This window comes from Dromiciops gliroides, chromosome 4 (genome assembly GCF_019393635.1).
Source record: "Dromiciops gliroides isolate mDroGli1 chromosome 4, mDroGli1.pri, whole genome shotgun sequence".
In the NCBI taxonomy this organism is placed as follows: Eukaryota; Metazoa; Chordata; class Mammalia; order Microbiotheria; family Microbiotheriidae; genus Dromiciops; species Dromiciops gliroides.
This window is the reverse complement of record NC_057864.1, coordinates 296,219,664-296,244,397: the sequence shown is the minus strand read 5'-3', so window position 1 is coordinate 296,244,397 and position 24,734 is coordinate 296,219,664. Positions and strand designations below refer to the sequence as shown.

Genomic DNA, 24,734 nt, shown 5'->3' with positions numbered 1-24,734 from the left:
ATGGTAGACAAAGTCCCATGGAGAGTCAGGGATGTATGAAGTCTGGAAAGGAAAGAAGACAAGGTTGGTCTGGGTTTCCTTCTTAAAATAGAGGTTCTGGGAGGAAACAGACAATCAGAGGGAAAGACTACAGGCTTGGTTAGAGGGAACTTCTAATGTGAAAAGTATTCTTGGAGTGCAGTGAACTTTCAAGGTTAAGAAATTTACATGGCATGGAAAAGAAAGTCCTATGGAGAGTCAGGAGTACAGCCTGGAGAGGAAAGAAGAATTCTACTCTATGAATTCTACTGAATAGGACCATATATTTACAGCTGCATGGAACCGTAGAAGTTGTGGGGTCTATGAGATGGAAGGGACCCTAGGGTTCATCACTTTAAATCCTTTCATTTTACAAAAAAGAAACTGAGGCCTAGAGAAGTCAAATGTCTTGCCCAAGGTCACATAGTGAAAGATCTTCTGACTCCAAATTCAGGCTCTTGCCCTCTGTGCAATTCTGACTTAAGAAGTGATAGAATTTAGAAAGCACAACTAGCAAAATGACATTTCATTTATTTTATGCTATCAGGTAGAATATGTAGATTCATTAAGAATTATTGCTGGGATTACTTGAAGATGCAAAAAGAAGAAAGGAAGACTCATGGTGAAATCGTACTTTCTTTCAGGTTTCATTTGTCCAGTACAGTGATGAGGTAAAATCTGAGTTCAAATTAAATACCTATGCTGACAAGGCTCAGGCACTTGGGGCTCTTCAAAATATTCGGTACAGAGGTGGAAATACAAGAACAGGTACCTTTGGCTAATTCACATTACTTTTTAATGACAGTACACTCAAAATGACATATTGATTCCTTTTTTTGCATTTACCCCAATATTTACCTTGTTATTGAATAGCTGTTTTTTGTAGCTGTGCAGTGGGTTATTTTTTTGGGAGGGGAAAAGTAGTGGGGAGAGATCTAGTTATTGATAGTAATTTCATGTTAAAATTTTCAGGCAAAGCTTTGACATTTATCAAGGAGAAGGTCTTGACTTGGGAAAGTGGGATGAGAAAAGCTGTCCCTAAGGTACTTGTGGTGGTTACAGATGGTCGGTCACAGGATGAGGTCAAGAAGGCTGCTTTGGTCATACAACAATCAGGTAAGTAAATGTGATCATGTGGTACATTTTCTTTCCTTTTAATGCTTTTCTTAAAGATTTTAATCATTTAAGTACACATAATATTAAAAAAAGACTTAAATGCATGTCTTTCATTGTGTGTTTCACTTTGAGAGGTAGGGTGGCATAGTGGATAGAAGGCCTAGTCTGTATTTAAGAGGAATTGGGTTGTATATGGATTGGCTATATGGCCATGGACAAGCCACTTAATTGTTCAGTGTCTCAGGACACTCTCTAAGATAGGGATTCTTTTTTTTTCTTTTTTGGTGAGGCAATTGGGGTTAAGTGACTTGCCCAGGGCCACACAGCTAGTAAGTGTTTAGTGTCTGAGGCTGGATTTGAACTCAGGTCCTCCTGACTCCAGGGCTGGTACTCTATTCACTGAACCACCTTGCTGCCCCTAAGATAGGGATTCTTAACATTCTGTATGTCACAGACTCCTCTGGCAGTCTAGTGAAGCTTATTGACCTGTCCTTAGAATAATGTTTTTAAATAATTGAAAGAAATGCTAAATTAAAAAAAAAATCAATTTCCTTTGGGGAACTATTCTCACAAAGATAGCTCCACTTGACTCTCTAGTTATAATATTATAGTTTTAGAACAGGAGTTGATAACCCTTTTAATGGCCATGACCCCTTGGGCAGTCTGGTGGAGACTTTGAACCCCTTCTCAGAATGGTGTCTTTAAATTCAATAAACATATAGGTTACAAAGGAAACCAATATTGAAACACTTATCAAAATATTAAGGCAAACAAACAAGTTCATGAATCCCAGGTTAAGAACTATATGATACAGAGAAGTTTCTGATCTGCTTCAGTAGAGGAAGTTTCTATACTGCATGCCTCTCGCTGAGGAAATCATGGATCCAGACCAATGAAAACATTCCACTCTTCACATTTCACTCTGCCCACTTGTTGCTACTTCAGTGATTCATCCATGTTGGTCTTCTCCCTACTGGTGCTACTCATGGTCCTTTCATGCCTTAGCAAATGATTTCATAAATTATTGTAATTAAAACAAACAAATCCAAATCAACATCAAATGACCAGCATTCTTCTGGTGCCATCCTCTTGAACCATAGTTTTTGGTCCTAGTTAAGATGACAATTCCTCTACAGGTTCATTCTAAAGATTTTTCTAATTAGTTAGTGCTTATCAGAGTTTGTTCCCTACTAGTATGGCCTTTGTGAACAAACACAACTTCCCCTCTGTGCCTTCATGCAACACACAGAAGGCCTCTGGTGGAGAATGAACATGCCCTAATTTTGGCTAGTGTTTAGTTGTTGATATATTTCCCCCCCCAACATTATTCATAAATGATAAAATGCATTCCTTGCATATAATGCTGTATCAAATAAGAATCCCACAATTTTTGGAGTGGGTGAAAAGTCACAAAAAATAATGTTCTGACCACCCTACAAGCACCTTTAGCCCCTCCCCCTCAGAAATAAGTAATGCTTGACAAGGTGAGGAATGTAGAAGCCCTCAGCAGGCGCGCGCGCATGTGTGTGTGTGTGTGTGTGTGTGTGTGTGTGTGTGTGTGTGTGATGTATCTTGCCTCTCTGCAGTTGTAGAGTGAATTAACAAAATTCACTGGAAGATTCCTCACCAAGAAATAACAATGAGGTCTCAAGGAAGAGAACACTGGGGCAGACTATGACAGCCAGTTGTATAGTCCTGACCATTCCTAACATGATGCCCTCATGCTCCATGCTGCAAGACTATATTATAGATATTATAGGACTTTTACTAAAAAAATTAGGAAAGCCCTTTAATAGACCCATTTACACTCTCTACTGTGGTAAAATGGGAAAATTTGTGTATCATGGCACTAGTGTGGCACACCTTGAAAATGATATATCATTTAAAATTTCACATCTAAACACATGAACAACTTCTGCAAAATTTGGTTTGGAATCAGGTATTACCTAGGTTATCCTAAGAATACAATACATACTTTTTTCATTAGTGGGATTTCTTCTCATATCATCTTTTAGTATTTACTGAAGCTGGTGACTACCCTTTGGAAACATTTTTATTTCTTTCAGATGAATATAATTTTATTGCTGGTCATAAATTATTCCACAACTTATTTGGTTGGCTCTTTCACATGTGGCTGTTTCCTGATGTGAAATTCATTCTGTTTTTTTTTTTGAATGAAAGCCATTTCTTTTTTTTCTTTTCTTTTTTTTGCATTAGCCTAAATAAAAGAAAGTTTATAGCAAGTGGAGTCATTCCATTTCATTCCATTCCAAAGGTAGCCAAATCCTACTCTTGAGCCTGAGGAAAACCAAAAGTTGGGAAAATTAATTTCATATAATCTAAGACTTAAAAAGAACTGATTCTTGGTGTCTGAGTCATAACATGCTCTAGATTTTATATAAAATATGAAATATTCTTATAATGGTTGTAAAATCTCATATGCATTGAACAATGTGTTTATAGAAGAAAATCTATATTATATTGAGCATTTCTTGGAAATAAAAACTTCCCAAGTTAATTGTTAGCTTCTAGGTTTAAGAAACCCAATGAATGAAATATTGGGAACTAGCTAATAGGAATATATGCAAATGACATATTACTTTTTTTTTTTTGGGGGCAATGGGGCTTAAGTGACTTGCCCAGGGTCACACAGCTAGTAAGTGTCAAGTGTCTGAGGACAGATTTGAACTCAGGTACTCCTGAATCCAGGGTTGGTGCTTTATCCACTGTGCCACCTAGCTGCCCCCTCTGACATATTACTTTATTTTTTTTTGCAGGGCAGTGAGGGTTAAGTGACTTGCCCAGGGTCACACAGCTAGTAAATGTCAAGTGTCTGAGGCTGGATTTGAACTTAGGTCCTCCTTAATCCAGGGCCAGTGCTCTATCCACTGTGCCACCTAGCTGTCACCTCCGACAAATTACTTTTTAAAAAGTTTATTTCACATTTAATGGCTCATTAAGTACAGAGTAAAGATGGTATTTTTTTTCATCAGGAAGCCTTCTAACTATAAAAGCTAAATCAGCTAAATCTTAATGCAGTGAGTATATTCTCTTTCTTCAGGTTTCAGTGTCTTTGTAGTTGGTGTAGCTGATGTGGATTATAATGAACTTGCAAACATTGCCAGCAAACCAAGTGAACGCCATGTTTTTATTGTGGACGACTTTGAATCTTTTGAGAAGATTGAAGACAACCTAATAACTTTTGTTTGTGAAACTGCCACTTCAAGTAAGTAATAGCCAGTGTAGAGAATGTATTTCAAGTCCAATAATATTTTTCAGAAGTACAGTGGTTTTATTTTACAAAAGGAATCCTGATAATATTTATAATCTCAGGGTGAATAAGTAGATTTTTGGAAAAATGTATGTTTTTTCTATTTCCAGTGAATCATTTTTTCCTAATTGAGATCATGCTAAATATGTGTTTGTCAAAAGGTCATTTTTAGCTTTGAAGATGCAATCATCCTTTAATGGAAAAAAGTTCTTTCTATCCTTTTCCCACCATACATCCTGTGATTTTTGAATATTTCATCTGTGGCTCAATACTATATTTATATGTGTATATTTATATGTATATATAGATATTTCTTTGAGAAAAATGGTTTTCCCATTAGAGATAAATATGCATGATTTTTGTCTATACCAACATATAATTTTACTTTCAAGAGAGAGTAATTGATAAACAACCTCATTTATGAATCCAGGGGCAATGGAAACACACTCTGTCGATGATGCTTGCTTTTTGTAAATTAAGATCTTGAAACCTTTTAAAATTTAAGATATCCTTAAGAATCAAAGACCTGCTTTTTTTTGTGGTGCAATGAGGGTTAAGTGACTTTGCCAGGGTCACACAGCTAGTGTCAAGTGCCTGAGGTCAGATTTGAACTCAGGTCCTACTGAATTCAGGGCCATTGCTTTATCTACCTAGGTACCCCCAATTTCAAAATTACTTCTGTAGAATTGGATTCTCAGTAAGTTAAATCCTTATATATCAACATCAGATCTTGGGTCACCAGGGCCTGAAGAAACTCATATCATCAGCCCATCCTGGTTTTAGGTTTTTCTTTTTTTTTTTTCCTCCATCAACCACAGTAGAACAACATTCCTTTCACAACCCGGAAATAACTGAATCTGGCTGGGGCCACAGTCTCAGAAGTGCACTTGATGGAGAGGACTGGGGAGGTCATGGGCTCTAAAGACCCTTAGAATTCAGATTCTCATGCACATCTCTCCAGAACCCTTTTAAAACTACCTAAACGAGATCATTTTGAGGAGGGGAGGGAGGAAAACCTTGCTTCTCCTCATCTATATTCCACAAACCTTAAAAACTTTCTAGAAGAGTCATAATTTACTTCATTTAAAGAAATCTCCTGAGGGCAAGGGCTGGGCATGATGTAGTTCTTTCTGAATCCTGGATCAGACTTGCAGCACTGCTAAATGCTACCTATTTGAACTTGACAAGTTACATTCTCTCTGGGCCTTAGTTTCCTGGTCTGTACAATGAGGATTCTGAACTAGATGGTCTCAGATGTTTCTGTTAACTAGGCTTCTCTGTTCTGTGAAAATTAAGAATATAATTAAATGACTGTCAAATGAGACATTAGGAAAATATTTTCCAATATTGGAATTTATCCACAAGGATAAGGAAATTCATAAGACATGAACAGGCTAAGTTGCTGACATCTAGCTACTATTTTGACAAGTGTGTGGCAGGTGTCTCATGTATAACTTTAATAGTTATTGACTACATGTGGGCATGTACATTTTTTGCCATAGCTTAAATACATATATTTAATAATAATTAGAGATATTATAATTTATTTCAGGTTGCCCTCTTATTTATTTGGATGGATATACTTCACCAGGTAAGAACTTACATTGACATTTTCTGACTTGGGGTAATCATTTAGACATTTACATTGATGATCTGTCAAAGTAGGTGAATTCCTTCAGTTGATGCTCATACCCTCTATGCCTTTAATTCTGATGTGGTTTTTGTCCATAGTTTATTAGAAATACTTTGAAGAAATTCTGTATAAATATCTAGAGACCTTCCTTTGTCATTTTAGTATTTGGGGATTTAACTCTGAAAATAGAAAGTATATTTATAAATATTTCAGTAATTTTTTTCTTATCTCATGTAAAGGTTTCAAGATGTTGGAGGCCTATAATTTAACAGAGAAGAACTTTGCAACTGTGCCAGGAGTATCCCTGGAGTCTGGGTCTTTTCCCAGCTATACAGCATATAGGCTCCAAAAGAATGCCTTTGTAAACCAGCCTACAGTGTGAGTTTGACAGTGATGGAATTTTTTGAGGGGGGAGGTGGGGGTGAGAGAGGAAATTGAAGGAAAGGTTTCTTCACGTTTCTTGGAAACTAAGGCCCCAAATTCTAAGCCATCCACTCTTTCCTGAGGCCTACATGATCCTGACCTATGACTTACTAAAGTCTAACAAACTCTGTGAGTTACAAAGAGCTTGTGCAAGTTTGTTATGGTTTGTCCTCTTCCTGTGTAGACATGGTGACCTTGTGTCCCCGCTGAGAGTTTGTTGGAGGGTCTTTTCCATTTTGATTACTTCTTTGTGGTTTTGGCATCAAGACTGAGCCTCCTTATCCTTCTAGTTCAGTTTCAGCTCACCCTCAAAGCTCAGGCCTTCTTCCTTGCCACTCAGTTGGTGATCCTATAAAATTTAAGACTAGCTAGTGTGAGGGTCAGCCTTTCTTAATTTAGGCTGAATAGGTTAGATGAGAGGTAGTTATAGCAGGAAGAGTAGTTTTATCATCACCATAGCATACCAGGCTCAATTAATTTTTTCCAGCAACTAACATGAGGTGATTCTTTCTTTTTAGTATCTTAGCTTGCCAAAGGAATAGGGGATGTGGTAGCTAGGCCTTCCATGAACTTACAGACTGTGGTTAGTTTCTGTTGGACACAATTGTAGCAATTGGTTGGTTAGCCCTGAATTTTGTTATTTTACTTGATGAAAACTTGCACCTGGCTAACATGACCACCACCAGAAATAGATGTTTCCTATTTGTTAAAATGAAAAGTTTTTCATGTTGAAGGAATGCATGCTTGGCATTTCAGGGAGAGGACAGAACAAGAAGAAATAGAACTTTTTAAATTTTGGGACCTAGGTAGAAAATGAAATATGAAATTTAAAACTCACCAGGAATGCTGATGACAAATTTATGTGCTAAAACTTGAGCTAATTTTCTTAGGGAAAATGGCAATAGCATCATTATGCCTCAGTACCACCAAATTCCTCTTTTATCACAGAGCTACATGGATTAACTTGTTGGACTGTGGTCAAGGTCAAAGGAAAGTCACTTCCTCAGACCTTAATTTCCTCATCTTTAAAATGACTTGATTGGTTTAATAGTTCTTGAAGTCCAAGGTTACTTGCTCAGCGTCACACAGTTAATGAATGTCTGAGGCAGGATTCCAAGTGCACCCTTCTATTTACTCTGCTACATTGCATGTGAAGTCCTTGGTCTGTGATTGAATTCTCTATAAAACCACCTTGAAAACAATTGTGCTGGCAATTCATTATGATGTTACTTTGCGTAGAACAGCATTTCTATAATTTTTATTTGTCCTGAGTACCAGCCAAATTAGTCCAGTTATTAAAGAGTTTCTCATTCCCACTTCTTCTTCCCTTCACTTCCCTTCCTTTCCCTTCCCTTCCCTTCCCTTCACTTCCCTTCCCTTCCCTTCCCTTCCCTTCCCTTCCCTTCCCTTCCCTTCCCTTCCCTTCCCTTCCCTTCCCTTCCCTTCCCTTCCCTTCCTTAAAAATTTGCATCTAATTGTTTAGTAAGAGATGCTTTGTTGTTTATTTAACAGAGACCTACATCCAGATGGCTTACCCCCATCATACACAATTATACTGTTATTCCGACTTCTTCCAGAAAGCCCCAGTGATCCATTTGCAATTTGGCAAATAACAGACAGAGACTACAAGCCTCAAGTTGGAGTGGTTGCAGATCGTAAGAAAGATTTAGCTTAATAATAAAACCCACGAATTAGATTTTAAGTTGTTTATAGTTTACTTTTTTTTTCAACTGGTACATGATTTCATTTGACATGACTTCACATGTAAAGTTTTGAAAATGTACAATATCAAGAGAATTTAAACATCATTTCAAACCAATGCAGGGTTTGAACTGCTTCTAGCAATTATGATTTTGCTAAATCTCAATAAAGTATTCTTATTTATGTGCTTAGTTGATTTCATGATGGGCAAATCTTTTTAACACTCAATTTTGTGTTGACTACAGCTTCCAGCAAGACGTTGTCATTCTTTAACAAAGATATGAAGGGTGAGGGTCAGACAGTAACCTTTGACACGGATGAAGTGAAGACACTGTTTTATGGAAGTTTTCACAAGGTAAACATTTAAGGTTACATAAGTATTATTTTGCAGAAGAGAATGTGACTTACAAATGTACCTTATTCCTTTTTTTGGGGAATTTCATGGTTGCTCATGTTGGGTTGGCAGAACTATAGCTATGTCTAAATCTGGAGCAAGCATCTCTTTTCCTTGGACTATTGACCTTAAAAAATTTAAAAACACAGTAGTCTGCTTTTTTCCCATTTATAAAAAGGTGACAAATGTCTGTGAAATATAGATTGGACATTTTTCAGTCAATCCAAAGAAACATTAATAAATATAAAAGCAAAAATTTTGAATAAGAAATGTTTTCCCCCCAGAAACACAATAGTTCTTTCAGCTATGTCAGTGCTCAGTTTATATGACAGCAGAACTGATAACCACACAGAAGTATTTTGTCTAATGCTCTGAGGGTGTTTACTTCTCTATGTTTGGTAGTTCAAATCAGCAATCTAAAGTTTTTCGGTACATAGTCACAGAGTAGAGGAGAGGATTTGTTAGATTTGCGTAGTATAGACATGAGTAATGAAAAATGAAGTGCATGGAATTTGGGAATATTTAGAAATGAAAATAAAAAATGAATAAGGAATCTGTCATTTTTTATGACGCCTATCCACACTCTGAAGTAAATGGGAATACCTCCTGTTTCACTAGCTGTATAAAATTCCTAAAGTATGCTGTACAGAATGATTCTCATCCATAAAATATTTGCTATTTCTAGTCAAAATGTGATTCCAGAGTGAAAACTGAAGCACCTTCCTTTAGAGATTTGGGCACTTCTTACTCCTCTACTCTCAAGAGGGAATCTTGCTTTTTGTTCTTTTCTTTCCCCAGAATCTGTCTCTGTCTCTCTATCCCTTCCCTCTCCCTCTCTTTCAGTCTCTCACCCTCTCTCTATCTTTTGAATCAGATTCTTGGATCCCTTTCAGTGATGTTCAAAGAATCCTCTGCATACAATAAGGACTACTCATTATGAAGGACCCAAAAGTTAATTAAGGGGGAAAGTCTATGACTATAAGTATCTATACTGGGTCTTTCTGCTTTTCTATCTATTCAGCAACTAACTGGCCCTCATAGTAAAGCCAAGTTCTGCTAATACCTTGCCAGAGAAGAACATTTTATTTTGGCATTTGCTGTTGGATTTAGCAGAGCTGCCCTTGGTAAAAGATGTTGAACCTGGCAAATTTCATAAGAAACCATTTGGCACTTGGATGTATCCATTAAACTTATATTTGTGTATCTTTCTGAGATGAACTTTTTAAAACTATGTTTTCCTAACCGTACTTATTCTAGACATTTGATAAGATTGTAATCTACTCATAATTAAGTACTGGATATTTAAAGGCAAGGTTATTGCTTAGCTTGTGGTTCTTATGGAATAGAAATTTTTATGTTATATCCACATGCCTTATTTAATTTTAGATCACAAAGACAATATTACTGTTATTTCAGAGAGGCCTATAGTGACAGAAACTAAAGTTTTTATAGGTGATTTTTTATATTGGCAGGACACAAAGCTTGGTCAGTTGTTGTTTTTTTTTTTTTGGTAATATGTGTTCAGAAATTATTAAAAAGGGCATAAAATGAATTGTTAATAATAAATAAAAATATAGCAACATGACTAAATATGCAATTACAATTTCATCAATTGTTAATGAGAAAGACAAAAACATTTTTTAACATTTGTTTGAGAAAACTTTGTATACAGGGATTAAAGACATGAGGAACATAGCAGAGTAAAGGGAAATCAAGGAGGAATCAAACTAAATTAATTAATTTTGAGTTTCCTTTATTTTTTTTTGTTTTTTTTTTTTTGTTTTTGTGGGGCAGTGGGGGTTAAGTGACTTGCCCAGGGTCACACAGCTAGTAAGTCAAGTGTTCGAGGCCGGATTTGAACTCAGGTACTCCTGAATCCAGGGCCGGTGCCTTATCCACTGCGCCACCTAGCTGCCCCTCCTTTATTTTTAATAAGTTTTTTGATACCTTTAGTTTTTGCAACACAGTTATTCTTGGATATTGATTCTCCCATTGCCAAGTATCAAGAACTGAGCCCTCATTTTTTAAAAAAGAAAAGCAGGTCAAAAATGATTTCTATAGGGACCTCCTCTGACATCATAGGTAATAACCTATTTCTGTAGTCCTCCACTTTTTTGCTTAGACAATGTATGTATGATTCATTGGATATTCTTTCTTTCTTTTTTTAAAGGCAATTGGGGTTGAGTGACTTTTACAGGGTCACATAGCCAGTAAGTATCTGAGGTCAGATTTGAACTCAGGTCCTCCAGAATCCAAAGCTGGTGTTCTATCTGCTGTACCACCTAGCTGATCCTCACTGGGTATTCTCTGAGTTGCATTATTAATGAATAAAATCATGGACCTAGAATCAGAAGTTTCCCATTAGTTGCAGCAGTTTCTTGGATTGTTCTTCATAATCTGTCTTGATTACAGTCATATGCAAGGCCATTTGTTTCCATGCTCTAATTTTATGATGAGAAAACAGAACCCACAGAGGTTCATTCTGTCGTTCTATGTCTCAGAGGTAGGATTTGAATTCTGAGCTTCTGACTCCCAGTTCAACTTTCCTTCCACTGTACCACAGGGTAGATTTGATGAGGAACATTACAGAGGTTAAATATCAATCCCTTTCTGATCCAGTTATGAACTAGGCAGATTTATAGAAGAAAGAGCCTCAGGAGATTTGTGTTTTTGTGTTAGTTCTCCCATTGTTTATGCCACCAAACAAGTCACTTCCCCTCTCTAGGCTTCAATTTCCTCATTTGTAAAGAGATCATTGGAGCCAATGATGCCTCAAGTCCCTTCACCTCTAACATTCTCCGAGTCCTATATAGGATGCTGTTTTGCAGTAAAAGAGATAATGTGACAAAATAGTCATTTCATCATTAAATGTATTTTTCTCTTCAGGTTCATATTGTAGTGACTTCAAAAAGTGTTAAGCTTTACATAGACTGCTATGAAATTATAGAAAAGGACATAAAGGAAGCTGGTAACATCACAACTGATGGTTATGAAATTCTTGGAAAGCTCATTAAAGGTGAAAGGAAATCAGCTGCGGTAAGTAGCATGTTTCCATTTTATGTGGTGCCTTAGCACATTTTAATGTTGAAATTGCATTTTTTAAGGTCACTTAGTGAGTACACATTTGGAAGAATTTTTAGTGGACAAATGTGCTGTGAATAAAACAGTGATTTATTTAATCATGGTGTACCAATGAAGAGTGCTAGGCACCACAGCAAAGAAAAATCCCCAAACATGCCCAAGTTAGGTCATGCCCCTGCCTGGCTTGATTTCAAAATGCCCCAGTTAATTGAAGTTAAGATATATTATTGCCTTGGTCCCAAGAGATAATCCTAGTTATTTTTTATTTCATATAATTATGCCTTTAGTATTGTGGAGCATTATTTTTAAATTTTCATTAGACCCTAATATAGTCTTTTTTAAAAAATATCTATTTTTATTTTTATTTTTTTCTTCCTAATGTAGCCTTTTAAGAAGTTACTTATCTCTTAAAGAGTAATCATTTTCAGTGATAGATTACTACCAGGGAGAAGGAAGTTTTGTTGAGTTCATTAACATACACCTCCTAGACATGAATTATTATTTTTGGTGTGGAGTGTGGTTTTTCTACTTCCTCCTTGTAAACCAGTTCTAGTATTATATTAAAAAAGATATAATTAAAATTTTGAACTGTACTGGTCTCATTAATTTCTTAGAAAGTTTTAGAGAACATGTATAATGCTTTAAAAATAAATTCATCCTAGATGCAACTGATTTCTCTGAATTGCAGTGTCACCGAGAATATGAATTGTCTATTTTAAGGAGAATTGGGTATTGTATCTTGACATGCAAAGGCAGCATGCTGTAGCTGATAAGAGAACTGCCTCAAAGTCACAAAGGTCTGACTGGGTTCAAGTCCTATCTATGACACATTCTGGTTGTGTGACCCTGGTCAAATCACTGAAGCTCTCACTGCTCTAGCAACTCTTTATCACTCTAAGTTGCCTAGAAGGTGATGACCTGCTTTTGTAGAGGGCATTACCTCACCTGGAAGTTCCCTATACCAATGAAATCACAACTTTATTCTTTACTCTATCTTGGAATTGTTGAGATTTTAAATCATAGTATTAAAAGTATAACCTGGGCCTTTTAAAAATGAGAATATGCCCAATCAAACCTATCCTTTTATTTAAAGATAATTTTTTGGGAGAACTTTAATGGAATGTCTTCCTAGGTGAAGGTAGGATTTTCTTTTTATTTATTTATTTTCTTTTAATTTCTTTTCTTTTTTTTTTTTTTTGAAGGTAGGATTTTCACGTAATACATAGTAGCTTGATCAGTATTAGTAGAGAAATCAAAATCTGCCCTAAGAAAGAGCCTTGCAATTGTTTGTTCAGTTAGATAAATTGGAATACACTAGCTATTAAAGTCCTTTTTTACTTCCTGAGAAACATTTCTCTTTGGCCACAAACCAGGATCAGGAGCCGGAGTTCATCAGGAGCATTTGGCTTGACTTTCTCCTTCTTCTGAAGTATGGGTGTTTATTTATTTTAAGAAACTGGAGGGAATTTCCTCCCCCACCCCCCTGAGAAAACAGGAGCACATTACTTATGAAGTAGAACACTTGTAAGCGTTCATGCAAGAAGCTGGCAAAGTCTCAATTTTGGCTCTGAGGATACATTGGAATCTGAAATGTTTGTAGTCCTCAGTAAATTACAAAAAAAAAAAAATACTTGGTGGATATGGTTGTTTTGCAGTTCCAAATCCAGAATTTTGACATAGTGTGCAGCCCAGTGTGGACTAGTAGAGACAGATGCTGTGACATCCCTTCGAGGGTAAGTAATGCTGAATTGGATGCTGTCAAAAATCTTACCAGTAAATCCTGCTGACAGTGAGAAGTTGTATTGGGAAAGTAACACTCAGCAGCTGTTATCAGCAAATAGGAAACCCAGGAATATGCAATGGCTTGTGCCTTTATCAGTTATCATGGGTCATTCCAGTGGTTGATGTGACCCCTCCTTTTCCAGCTGAGAATTCATAAACCCATATTTGGAGATTTTCAAGAAGCACTGCAGTAGATTAACTAGAAAAGCCTTACCCAGTCCCCGGATTTCCACTAATGCTAAACATTCCTTCTGCTTGTAAAATTCTGGCATGGATTTGTGAATAAGTTGCCTTCTAACTAGGATTCTATTATTTTTATGTAATAAAAAACGATCACATTTCAGTTTGAAGAACTCATGTTTCTGCAAGTGACTGTTATAATGGTTAATTGGCATGTTCAAGCAGAAAGAGTACTAACTGAAGTCAGAGGACCTGATTTCAAATCCTGCCTCTGATATTTACTACCCATGTGACTTTACATGGCAAATTAATTAACTTCTCTGGGCCTCAGTTTCCTCTTCTGTAAAATGAGGGGTTTGGGGCAGATGACTTTTATTGACCTTTTCGACTCTATGATATGTTTTCAACTTTGGGAATGCAAAGAAGAATATAAAATCATAGAATGGTTTTTATCTGAGCTAGGCAGTGAACACAGTTAAGGCAGCTAAGTTGGTGCAGTGGATAGTAAATTAGACTTGGAATCAAAAAGACATGTTCGTGAGTTCAAATCTGGCTCTAGACACTTATTAGCTCTGTGACCTTGGGCAAGTCACTTAACCTTGTTTGCCTCAGTTCCTCTTCTGTGAAATGAGCTGGAGAAAGAAATAGTAAACCACTCTAATATCTTTTCCAAGAAATCTCCAAATGGGGTCATAAAGAGTCGAACATGCCTGAAGTGATTGAATAACAAGGCAGAGAACATTGGGTCAAAGAAAATTCCACTGTTACTAGTGATTCTGAATGTTCTTTTAGAACTGTTACTTTGTCTTGTAAAGTTTCTTAAAGAAAACGATATAACTGTAGAAAGACATTTCATTTGAGAGTCAGACATGAGTTCTCATGATCATTTATTATGATAACTAGATCTTTGTCATTTAAAGTTGGGGAATAGAACCCCCTTTGTTTGTATAAATCATGAAGGAGGGAATGTGGTTTATTTTTTTCCATTATGGCTGATTACTGTTCTCAATAATCCAGAGAGATGAAGCAAAATGCCCAGCTTTTCCAAATGCTTGCACATGTACCCAGGATAGTGTTGGACCTCCTGGACCACCTGGACCAGCGGTAAGCAAATATAAAAAAGCATTTATATAATTTTTCTTTTTAAAATTGTAGATATGATTTTTCCTTTGGAAAACTGAGGTAATTAAAATGCAGGCAACTCCTTCACCTCCCCACCCCCATGCCTAACTGTGCTCATATTGCTTTCCTTTTTGAATTAACATTTTTTCAATTAGTAAGCATTTTTTCTTACTACAACTTTTCACCCATCTGGAAAAAAACCAATCTTGTTACAAAATATGCATATCAAAGAAAAACAGGTTCCCAGGTAGGCCATGTCAAAAAAATCTGTCTCATTTTTCTGTGTTTAATTTTTCACCTCTTTGCCAGGAGGTAGATCTCATTCTTCATTCCTGATCCTCTGGAATCATGGTTGGACATTGCAGTGATCAGAGTTCTTAAGTGTTTCAAGGACTGCCAGCTCAGCAGCCTGTGTCCTTTGGTATTAGATTCCTACATCTGTAGTGGAGGATATCCAGATCAAAAATACATTGATTCTAGAATTTTAATTCATCTTCTTATTCAATCTGGAACATATTCAAATACTTAGAATTTAAAAAACATAAATTTGCCCCCCCCAAGTTGTTGTAACATCTTAAAAGATTCTTTGATGTTTCTAGAAATTCCTAGGACAGGGTCAAAGTAGAGAGGCTGAGTCACTCCCAAATCATTTAATATCTAGAGCATTTGCCTTTTATAAGTCAAATGCATTTTTGGCCAGGAATTTCTTCCCATTTGGGGGGTCATGGCCCGCTTTAGCCATCTAGTGGAGCCTATGGACCCCTTCTCAGAATATTTGCTTTAAGTGCATAAAGTAAAATCCATAGCATCACAAAGGAAACCAAGTTTGTTGCAAGTTATCAAATATATATGTATACAAAATTTATAGATGCCATTTCAAGAACTCCTGCTGTACACTATAGAGGATCAAATTATAGACATGAAGCGATCTAAGCCAAAGGATGCAGTCTGGCATCGAAGATCTGGCCTCAAATCCTGCCTCTGATACTTATTATCTGTGTGACCCTGGGCAAGCCACTTAATCTCAAGGCTTAGTTTCCTCATCTGTAAAATGAAAGAGTAGGATTAAATTGACCTCAAAGGTCCCTTCCAGCTCTAACTATATGGCACTGTGGTACCAGAAGATAGTCAGTAAGCATTTATTAAGCACTTAGTATATACCAGGCACTATGCTAAGTTGGTTGGTTGGTGATTAGTTGCTGTCCTTCATTCTCAAAGAGGACCAAAATAACTGTGTATGTGTCTGAATGTTGGGGCCAAGGTACAGTGTGACTGCGGCTGATCAGACCAATATAAGCTAGGAAGGCTCTACCACAGTTCGGGCACAAGTAGTCCACATGAACATTTGGAGTGTCACTAAAGTGTCTAAAGAGACATCTCCACTGTGCCGAGTACTGGGGGCAAAAAAATGGGCAAAAACATGATCCCTGTCCTCAAGGAGTTTTACTGTCTAATGGGAGAGACAAGATACAAATAACCAGGTATCCACAAACTATACATAATGTATATGGAAAGTAATCGCAGAGAGAAGGTCTAACAGTGTTTGTGTGTATGTGGGGGGGGGGAGGAGGGGAGGGTAAGAAAGACCTCCCTCAGAGAGTAGATTTTAGTTGAATTTTCCAGGCAAGCCAGGAAGCAGAGATGAGAAGGAAGAACATTCCAGTATTGGTGGACAAATGTTGCATAAACCTCATTGAATTATTCAGCCCCCCCCCCATATTTTGGAACAATACAATTGTAACTAGATCTATATATGGGAAGAAAACTGATAAGGACATGCAAATTCACACAATTTGCAACTTTGGGTCTTAATGAACATTAATGTCCCAGTAGCATTCTTTGTAAGTTTTGAAGGCTGACAGAAGATCACAGGACACTTTACACACGCACATGCAGGCACAACTTTAAACTCAACAAAGTATGTATTTAACATCTTATGAGTCATTGAAACATGTCAGGATGTTTGTGATGCAAACCACTTTTCACTATGTATTACTTTCATTTAAAAACTTTAAGAGATTATGAATTCAAGATAAAAATCTCAGATCTGGAATAAAATAGCATTCTATGAGAAGCAACATGACAGAATGAAGACAGCACTGGATTTGGAGCATTAAGACCTGGTTTCAAACTCTAGCTCTTCTCTCTGTGATTCTAGGAAAGTCAATTCTCTTGTTAGGCCTTATTTTCTTCATTTATAATTGTAAGGAGTCGGACTAGATGATGTCTAAGGTCTTAGCTCTATTTCTGATTCTGTAAGTATCTTAGGTTATTTTCTGTCCTGCTCCCTTTTTCAGAATGGGTTATTCCCTTTTATTATCCTACACTCATCTAATCAGTAACAAAAATCATTATGGTTGTTCTTCGGTCTTATGAGAACATGTGGACAAGAGTTGTCTAAGGACAAATAGATATGGATGTGTCTCAATCTATATTGCCGGAAGAAATACCGCCCCCATCATTGAGATTACACACCATTTGGCAATTATAGTTGATCATTTTTAGCTTTTTAGCTGATAATAAGATAACTGTGTGTTCATTGCTTCTACTTTTTGGAGATCTATAGATTCTTATTGCTAGAGCTGCACCTACTTTGTATTATGTAGAGATTATAATTAAGTTAATCTTTTAAGAAAAGATTAACTGCACCATTCATTATTGGTTAATAGGTTTTCAAAACAGTGCATGCATTGTGTTTTCCTGGCAATATTTACTTTCTTCAACAATTCTTAAAATAGTTTTGAAACTATTAATAGTATATGAATGGCAAAAATGTAAAACTAAGATGTGCAATATGGGTAAATATTTATTTCCTTGATTTTTATGTCTTAAATGATTGCTTTGGGTCCTTTAGATCAAGAATAGTGACATTTTAGACTCCCGAACTGACAACTTCTCTAAGGTTCTTCACATAAGTATTATTGTGTTTTTCTTTATATAGAAACAGAAACAATATAACAATGTATAACATTTATATTTTAGGGTGGTCCTGGTGCTAAAGGCCCCAGAGGAGAGAGAGGAGTTAATGGAGCAATTGTAAGTATCTATCTAAATTCTACTTAAAATTTTTGTCTGTCTTTTTAAGTTGAATTGTTTTAAAATGCCATCACTGTGATGTATGACTTTAGATAAGTTGCCACAGAAAAATGGTAACTTAAGCCATCTTTGAAAATATTTTTAAAAGTACAAAACCTGACACAAGCTACTTAGTTCATGTTAGTTGCTATTTATTGTCAATAGAAATGATGATGTGGGGGAGGGGAAAGAACTCACACTAAGGAGAAGATAAAGGTAGGAGAGCCCATACATTATATGATGAGTAGTAATACTTTCAGGAAAAGTCACTTTACAGCCAACCTGTTGTGAACTTTGTCCACTAAGTGTAGAAGTTGGATGGAGTCCAAAGATAGGATAGAGTTAGGAAGACTCATTTTCCTGAGTTCAAATCTGATATTTACTATCTGTGTGATCCGGGGAAAGTCATTTAACCTTGTTGGCCTCAGTTTCTCTATCTGTAAAATGAGCTGGAGAAGGAAATTACAAACAATTCTAGTATCTTTTCCAAGGAAAGCTCAAATAGGATCATGAAGAGTCAAACATGACTGAACAACAACAAGAAGTAAGGAGGTCCCTAGCTGTGTGACCCTGGGCAAGTCACTTAACCCCAATTGCCTCACTAAAAAAAAAAAAGAAGTAAGGAGGCCTAAGAGGTGATCCACTGAGGTCTCCATAATTTTTCTGGTGGAAGTTGAAGGAAGAATTATAAGATCCCTGAATGTTATCTCTATTCGGCCTCTAATGTTAGGGGGGTAATTGTTGATAATGTCTAATGAAATTTACCTCTAATGAGGTTTTATGAGATGAATCAACTCACATATTAAGATGGATATGTTTATTTTAGCACAAAGGGCCCCAGGTTTCTACCAAAAGAGCTTACAGAGCTTTATGTGACTTTGGGATCCTCTTTTTCCCCGCCCCATACAAGATTAGTTATAATAAGATAACTTGAATTCCTTAGAGAAATGTTTCCTGCAAATGCCAGGGAAGCTTCCATTACAATGAAATGATTTTTTGCAAAAGCATGAATAAAAGGATAATGCTGACTTTGGTTTTAGAGGGTGTGGGTTCAAATCTTGGCTCTACTTCTTACTACTTGTATGGCTATGCCAAGTCACACTCTTTCTAATTATCTTTTACGAAAAGAAGAGTTTGGTAGATGACTTCTGGGTAGATGACCGGCTCTAAATATAGGATCTTGAGATCTCACAAACCATCTATGACTTAGACTGTCTTTGTCAGGTCATCAGTTCTAACAAGTTGCTTAGTAGGTTAGGTCAGTCAGTGCATGGGCCTGGCAATGAGTGTTCTTGAAATTGAACTTTCAGGTATACTAGTGTCCTGTAAAGAGTAGATCCTCAATTTATATTTAAAGCTTTATTGTTTAATCAATACTTCCAAGGAGAAATCAGAATGAGTCTCAAGGAAATCAACCCTTACCAGTCTGAGATATGTTATGTTTGATACAATTTGTTTCTCTTCCTCATTCCTTTTATATTAAGGTTTTTATGGAAACCTAATTCATTTACTGTAGCATCAGGTATATTTTCTTTGTGACCAAGGAAATAGGAAAAGGAGGCATGGATGATGAGGAGAGGGATGGGATATTGTTATCAGTAAAGAGCTGGAGCAATGGATGCCAACTTCCAAGCTCTTTTTTCAAAGCTGATTTGATCAATGTCTTTTGAGTTACAAAAACAAGTTTGTGAAAAATGAAGATTTTGAAGGCAATGCACTAGATAATAGTCACTGACTTTATTGTTTTTGCTTTGTTTATTTTAAGGGACCCCCAGGTCCTCGTGGTGATTCAGGTCCCCCAGGTCCCCAGGGTCCTCCAGGTCCTCAGGGACCTAATGGACTCTCAATTCCAGGAGAACAAGTGAGTAAAGATTCTATTTTGGGAACCCAGGTTAACCATTTAACACTGAATTTAGCTAGAACTTTTTTACGATGCTTTTGAAACTCCAATTTTTTTTCTCAAGAGCTTAACACATTTAGTCTGTGAATGGACTTCTTAATATGACTAACACTTTAGATTTATTAATAGCATGTTCCCATATTTAAAAATAATTCTGCCCAGATGCAATTATTGACATTTATTTGACATCACTTGTAAGTCATGAACATATCTCTCAATTACCTGTATTTTTATAGACTACTTACAACCTGTATTAGGCATGGACTCTCTTTAAACTCCTTGAAGTCTCAAATCAGTTTATCTATAATCCTTGTTTCCTGGTTGAATGTATAATTATAAAATGCATCCCTATTCTATTAAAGGCAAAACTGAAGTTAGAAAAAAGCTTCTACATTCTATGACTCATATTTTTATTCCACAGATAACATATATTCTTCATGTCAGACAAGAGAGGATCCATTCTAAAAAAATCTATAAAACTTAGATTTGAATTTTCATAGGAAATAGCTAAGCATAAAGATCATATAGCATCTGGGATAGAGGTAATGTAGATGCAGAGGATAGAAGGCCAGCTTTGGAGTTGAAAAGAACTGGGTCCAAATCCTGCCCCCTACACATAATGCCGTTGTGACAACAAACTCTTAGTAGGACCTCAAGCATTTCTCTGAGGTTAGAAGTTACAGATTTGTGGAGCTATTTCACAAGAAGAGTTTACATTCTGGGTGATTCCACCCTCCTCCTATTCCCCCAATAAAAAAGAGAACAATTAGGAGTTTAGTTGTAAAGTCATTATGCATCGTCCTTATGTCTAATTGATTGGAATATGGAGGTGTCAAACATGATACACATAATATATATAATGTATATATGCATATATGTATGTGTATGGCACATATAAAAGACCTCTAAAGAAAAAAAGTCAAATCTGAAGCAAAGCTGCTTCTGAGAGGCTTCTATTTTCATTCTTTGTAATTGTAGTAAGTTCAATTATTTCATATCAATAATATTAGAGATATCTCTAACCCAGATATATTCAAATATATTTTATAGACCTTATTATCAAGTCAAAGATTTTTAATCCATTCTTCTTCTAGATCTATTACTCTACCATAGCATCAAATGAAAGATAATAAAATAAATAAATGGATTTTTCCTACAAATTTAATTCTTAGAACAATGATTTATGTTGAATTATATTTTTTCTATTTCTTATTCCATTACAAAACTTTTCACGATATTATTATAAATTAAAAAGCTTTGGTTTATCTATTTTAATAATGTTGACATCACTGGAAGAATATAATTCAATAAAAATGGTATGTACTTTTAATTCATTATTCTCAAAAATGCCCTCAGATGCCTATCTCATTATGCCAAGAGTGGATTTGGGAAGTAGCAGGAATTTCATAAATGAAGATCATTCTGTCTTCTTATTTCACTTGGTTTTATAAATTGGCTAAGATCTTCTGTTTTATTGGTCCTTAAAGGGTCGACAAGGGGTCAAAGGTGATGCAGGGGAGCCAGGACTTCCAGGACGATCAGTAAGTTCATTGTTACAATTTCCCCTTCTATTCTTAACAGGTATATTTGAATATTTAGCTGTCAGGGTCCCTAAAAGACTAAAGTCTGGGTATTTTCCCTTGAACACTTTTCCCCTGCTCTACTTTCAATCAGCAAGAATTTATTGACTAAATGATGTATCCAACTCTGTGCTGGATTCTTATTTCCGATTTCTTACCTGAGGACCCCCCCGCCCCCTCCCAACTCTTTTAAAAACATTTTAAACATTTATAAGTAAGTGTGCATCTACAATGAAAAATGAAAGAATGCTTTCTTATTGGGAAAACTCTCACATTTCACTGACATTATTCATTTTTTGTAGGGATCACCAGGTTTACCTGGCCCACCAGGCCCCATGGGACCCCCAGGAGATAGAGTGAGTTTCCTTTTTGTTATTATACTATTCTAAAAGATGAATATGTTTATAAATTAAGATCTAGTACAACTTAACTGGCTCGAAAAAGAACAGAACAACTGCTTCATTATTTAGAAGTTAAAAGCCCAACCTAATTGGGGAAAATATCCAGTTTGGGACCATCCCAAGGTCTGTGGTTGGTGAGATTATATGGGAACCATTAGGATTTTTAGCTTTAGTAGCTTTGGTTTTTTATGGAGGAAGAAAGGGGGTCTGGGAAAGTTGCTTCAAATGACTAGTAGAAAAATATCTTTCTCTTAAGAATAAAATGAAGTCCATTAAACTTTGTTAGGTGCTGGGGACAAAAAGACAAAATAATGAAACAGTCTGTGCTCTTAGCTTAAAGTTTAGTGGGAAGACAACTTGTTTGAATGTAAGTATATAAAGCCGAAGTAGTTAGTGAGGGAGGGCACTAGCAGTTGTAGAAGTGGGATTAGTAAAGGCTTCATTTGGGGGACAGCATTTGAATTGCATATTGAAGAAAGGAATTTTATGCAGCAGAAGAGTGAAGGGAATGTATTCCAAGGATAGAGAGTGGCCAGTACAAAGGCAAAGAAATGGGAGATGGAGGTGTATGTAGTGAAAACTTTGACATTGCCATCAAGTGTATGGAGGTGGGGTGCTGCATAATGGTTCAACATGGAGGCAAAACCTATCCAGAACTGTGAGGCATGTCACTACTAAATGTGTCAAAAAGTGTGTACAAACCCATTAAAACCAATCACTTCCATGATTCTATTGAATATAATAGTCAACTTCTTCCCAATGGTAAATCATTAGAACAGTTAATGCAAAGTGGTCAAAATTATGTCCATGGTCCTTACTTGTTGCCACAACATCTTTTTTTAAATTTTTTTACTTTTTTATTTTTGGTGAGGCAATTGGGGTTAAGTGACTTGCCCAGGGTCACACAGCTAGTAACTGTCAAGTGTCTGAGGCCAGATTTGAACTCAGGTACTCCTGACTCCAGGGCCGGTGCTCTATCCACTGTGCCACCTAGCTGCCCCACCACAGCATCTTTTATTTTTGGTAGCAAAAAAGTGAAGATAGGGCAGTGAAAAAACATGTCTAGTGTACATGCTGTTGAAGGAAAGCAACTATGCTTTTGACTAGAGGCAAAACAGATTGAATACAAGGATTGTAGAATCATAGATGTAGAACTAATTGATAAGGATCTTAGAAGCCATCTAGTTTAACTTCCTCATTTTACAGAGGAACAGATTGAGACTTAGAGGTTAAACAACTTGACCAGGGTAAAACAATTAGTATATATGAGAACTGGGATTTGAACCTAGCTCTTCCTGGCTACAAGTCCAAATACTTTAACACTTTTAATTTAAAAAAATGCATTGGGCAGTTATGGAATCTAATGTAAATCTGATGGTATGATGAGTTCTGCAAATCAAAGGTAGAGCCACGAATTTGTCTTCTGTGCCACAGTATGTGAAAATATCTGATGGTCAGGCTCTATTCATTCTATACTCTCACTGACTCACTCACTGACTCACACACAGGCATACCTCAGTACTGTTAGTAGGAGCATCTTTGGAAATGAAAGATAGAGCATTTTCCTACAAAGCACTACAGACATTGAAATCTGTAGCCCTTCCATGGGCCTAAAAAGCATACCCTTTGCAAGCAGATTAGAGTGATGGAAAATGGTTCTACAAATCAGTTCACAGGCAGCAAACTGAAGAAGACAGGAAGGAAAAAAAAAACACCTCATGGCAGTAATCCCAAAATAGAACATTCTAGCTACTAGTAGAAGAGAAACACAATGAAAGATGCTATGAACAGATCTGTTCAAGCCATGTTACCACACTTTGCTTTCCCAGAGGGAATCCCAGAAAAAAATTTACATTACATCAAATGAATCTAGAATTTAGTGTGGTTTTCTGTTTGTTTGGTGTGTGTCACAAGACAAATTTTCCAGTGAAATTGATACTCTGTAAAATAGATTTAAAATAATTTCCACAAACTGGATGATTTTGGGGGTATTAATTTTAATCCTTTTTTTTTTTTAAAAAGAAGTAGATTAATTTTCCGTTGTAAAATCTGCATGCTGATAAGAAACATGGATCATTTGGTTGATGGGTCACAGGGGAACCAGATCATTGATAAATTCCAAAAGTATTATTAAATTAATCCCTAATTTTCTATAGAAATTGAGAAGGAAATATCCTTTGCTAAAATATGCAAAACTATTTAAAAATGACCTGTCTCAGAAGTACTCTGCCAGATTTCAGGGGACTATAGTTGGGAGCAGTTGCTAACTGTGCAGCAGGATGAATCATTCAAGGCCAAGGTCATCTGGCAGCATAAAGAGAATAAAAGGAAATCTGGGGCCACTCAAGAATAGAGGAGACTGTGCAGAGACATGACCTGGCTCTCACAGTTGATTCTTTATTTTTGAGTCAACCCATTGAGATTACAGCTCATGACATTAAGAATTAGATTAGGAGACATGGACCAATAAAAAAGGCACTGTGTATTATGGGGATTTCCTCTCTTGGTGGAGGAAAGGGCAATTCACTGGCTTTCCCACCTCACTGTTTTCATGGATAAAAATCAACAAGAATGAAGGAAACAGTCCTATGGATACAAAAAAGGGAAAAGATTTTTTCTTATGATCTTGTCATCTGTGGTGATGGTATCTATCTCTTTCCCTTTGTTATAATTCCCTAATGTTTATTCCACCCCCCCCCACCCTCCCGCCCATTCCTCTGACCTCATTTCCCTTATTTTGTGGTGGTTACTGATTATTGTAGGAGTCATCATATCTTAATTCCTCCCCCTATGCAAATCAGTCCATTTTATCTTTAAAAGGGATTGAGATATTCGTTGAAACTTGGTTGAGCCAGGGGACCAAGGGATCAGACTCTTGATGTCACTTCCTCATCACATGTGTACAAAAGAATCCATGAGAAGCTGGGGGAGGGAGAGTGGGATAGTGTCTCTCTCAAAGAGTCAGGTCGTGTCTCTGTACAGTCTTTTCTATTTGTGAGTGTTTGGCTGGTGAATCACAATGAGTAATAGGTAACAAGCAAAGTGGCTTTGTTCATC

At 36.5% G+C, this 24,734-nt stretch overlaps 1 protein-coding gene across 1 annotated transcript in view; it reads left to right on the top strand.

Moving 5' to 3' along the window:
• The window catches only part of COL12A1 (collagen type XII alpha 1 chain), a 155,637-nt gene that overhangs the window by 116,938 nt on the left and 13,965 nt on the right, over window positions 1–24,734 (top strand). Inside the window, exons 45-58 of the mRNA XM_043999289.1 lie at window positions 663–786; window positions 991–1,134; window positions 4,196–4,360; window positions 5,958–5,996; window positions 6,278–6,416; window positions 7,974–8,116; window positions 8,408–8,517; window positions 11,443–11,592; window positions 13,293–13,370; window positions 14,617–14,703; window positions 17,704–17,757; window positions 19,562–19,657; window positions 21,184–21,237; window positions 21,579–21,632. Coding sequence (XP_043855224.1) covers window positions 663–786; window positions 991–1,134; window positions 4,196–4,360; window positions 5,958–5,996; window positions 6,278–6,416; window positions 7,974–8,116; window positions 8,408–8,517; window positions 11,443–11,592; window positions 13,293–13,370; window positions 14,617–14,703; window positions 17,704–17,757; window positions 19,562–19,657; window positions 21,184–21,237; window positions 21,579–21,632 — 1,437 coding nt within the window. The remainder of the gene's footprint in view (window positions 1–662; window positions 787–990; window positions 1,135–4,195; window positions 4,361–5,957; window positions 5,997–6,277; window positions 6,417–7,973; window positions 8,117–8,407; window positions 8,518–11,442; window positions 11,593–13,292; window positions 13,371–14,616; window positions 14,704–17,703; window positions 17,758–19,561; window positions 19,658–21,183; window positions 21,238–21,578; window positions 21,633–24,734) is intronic.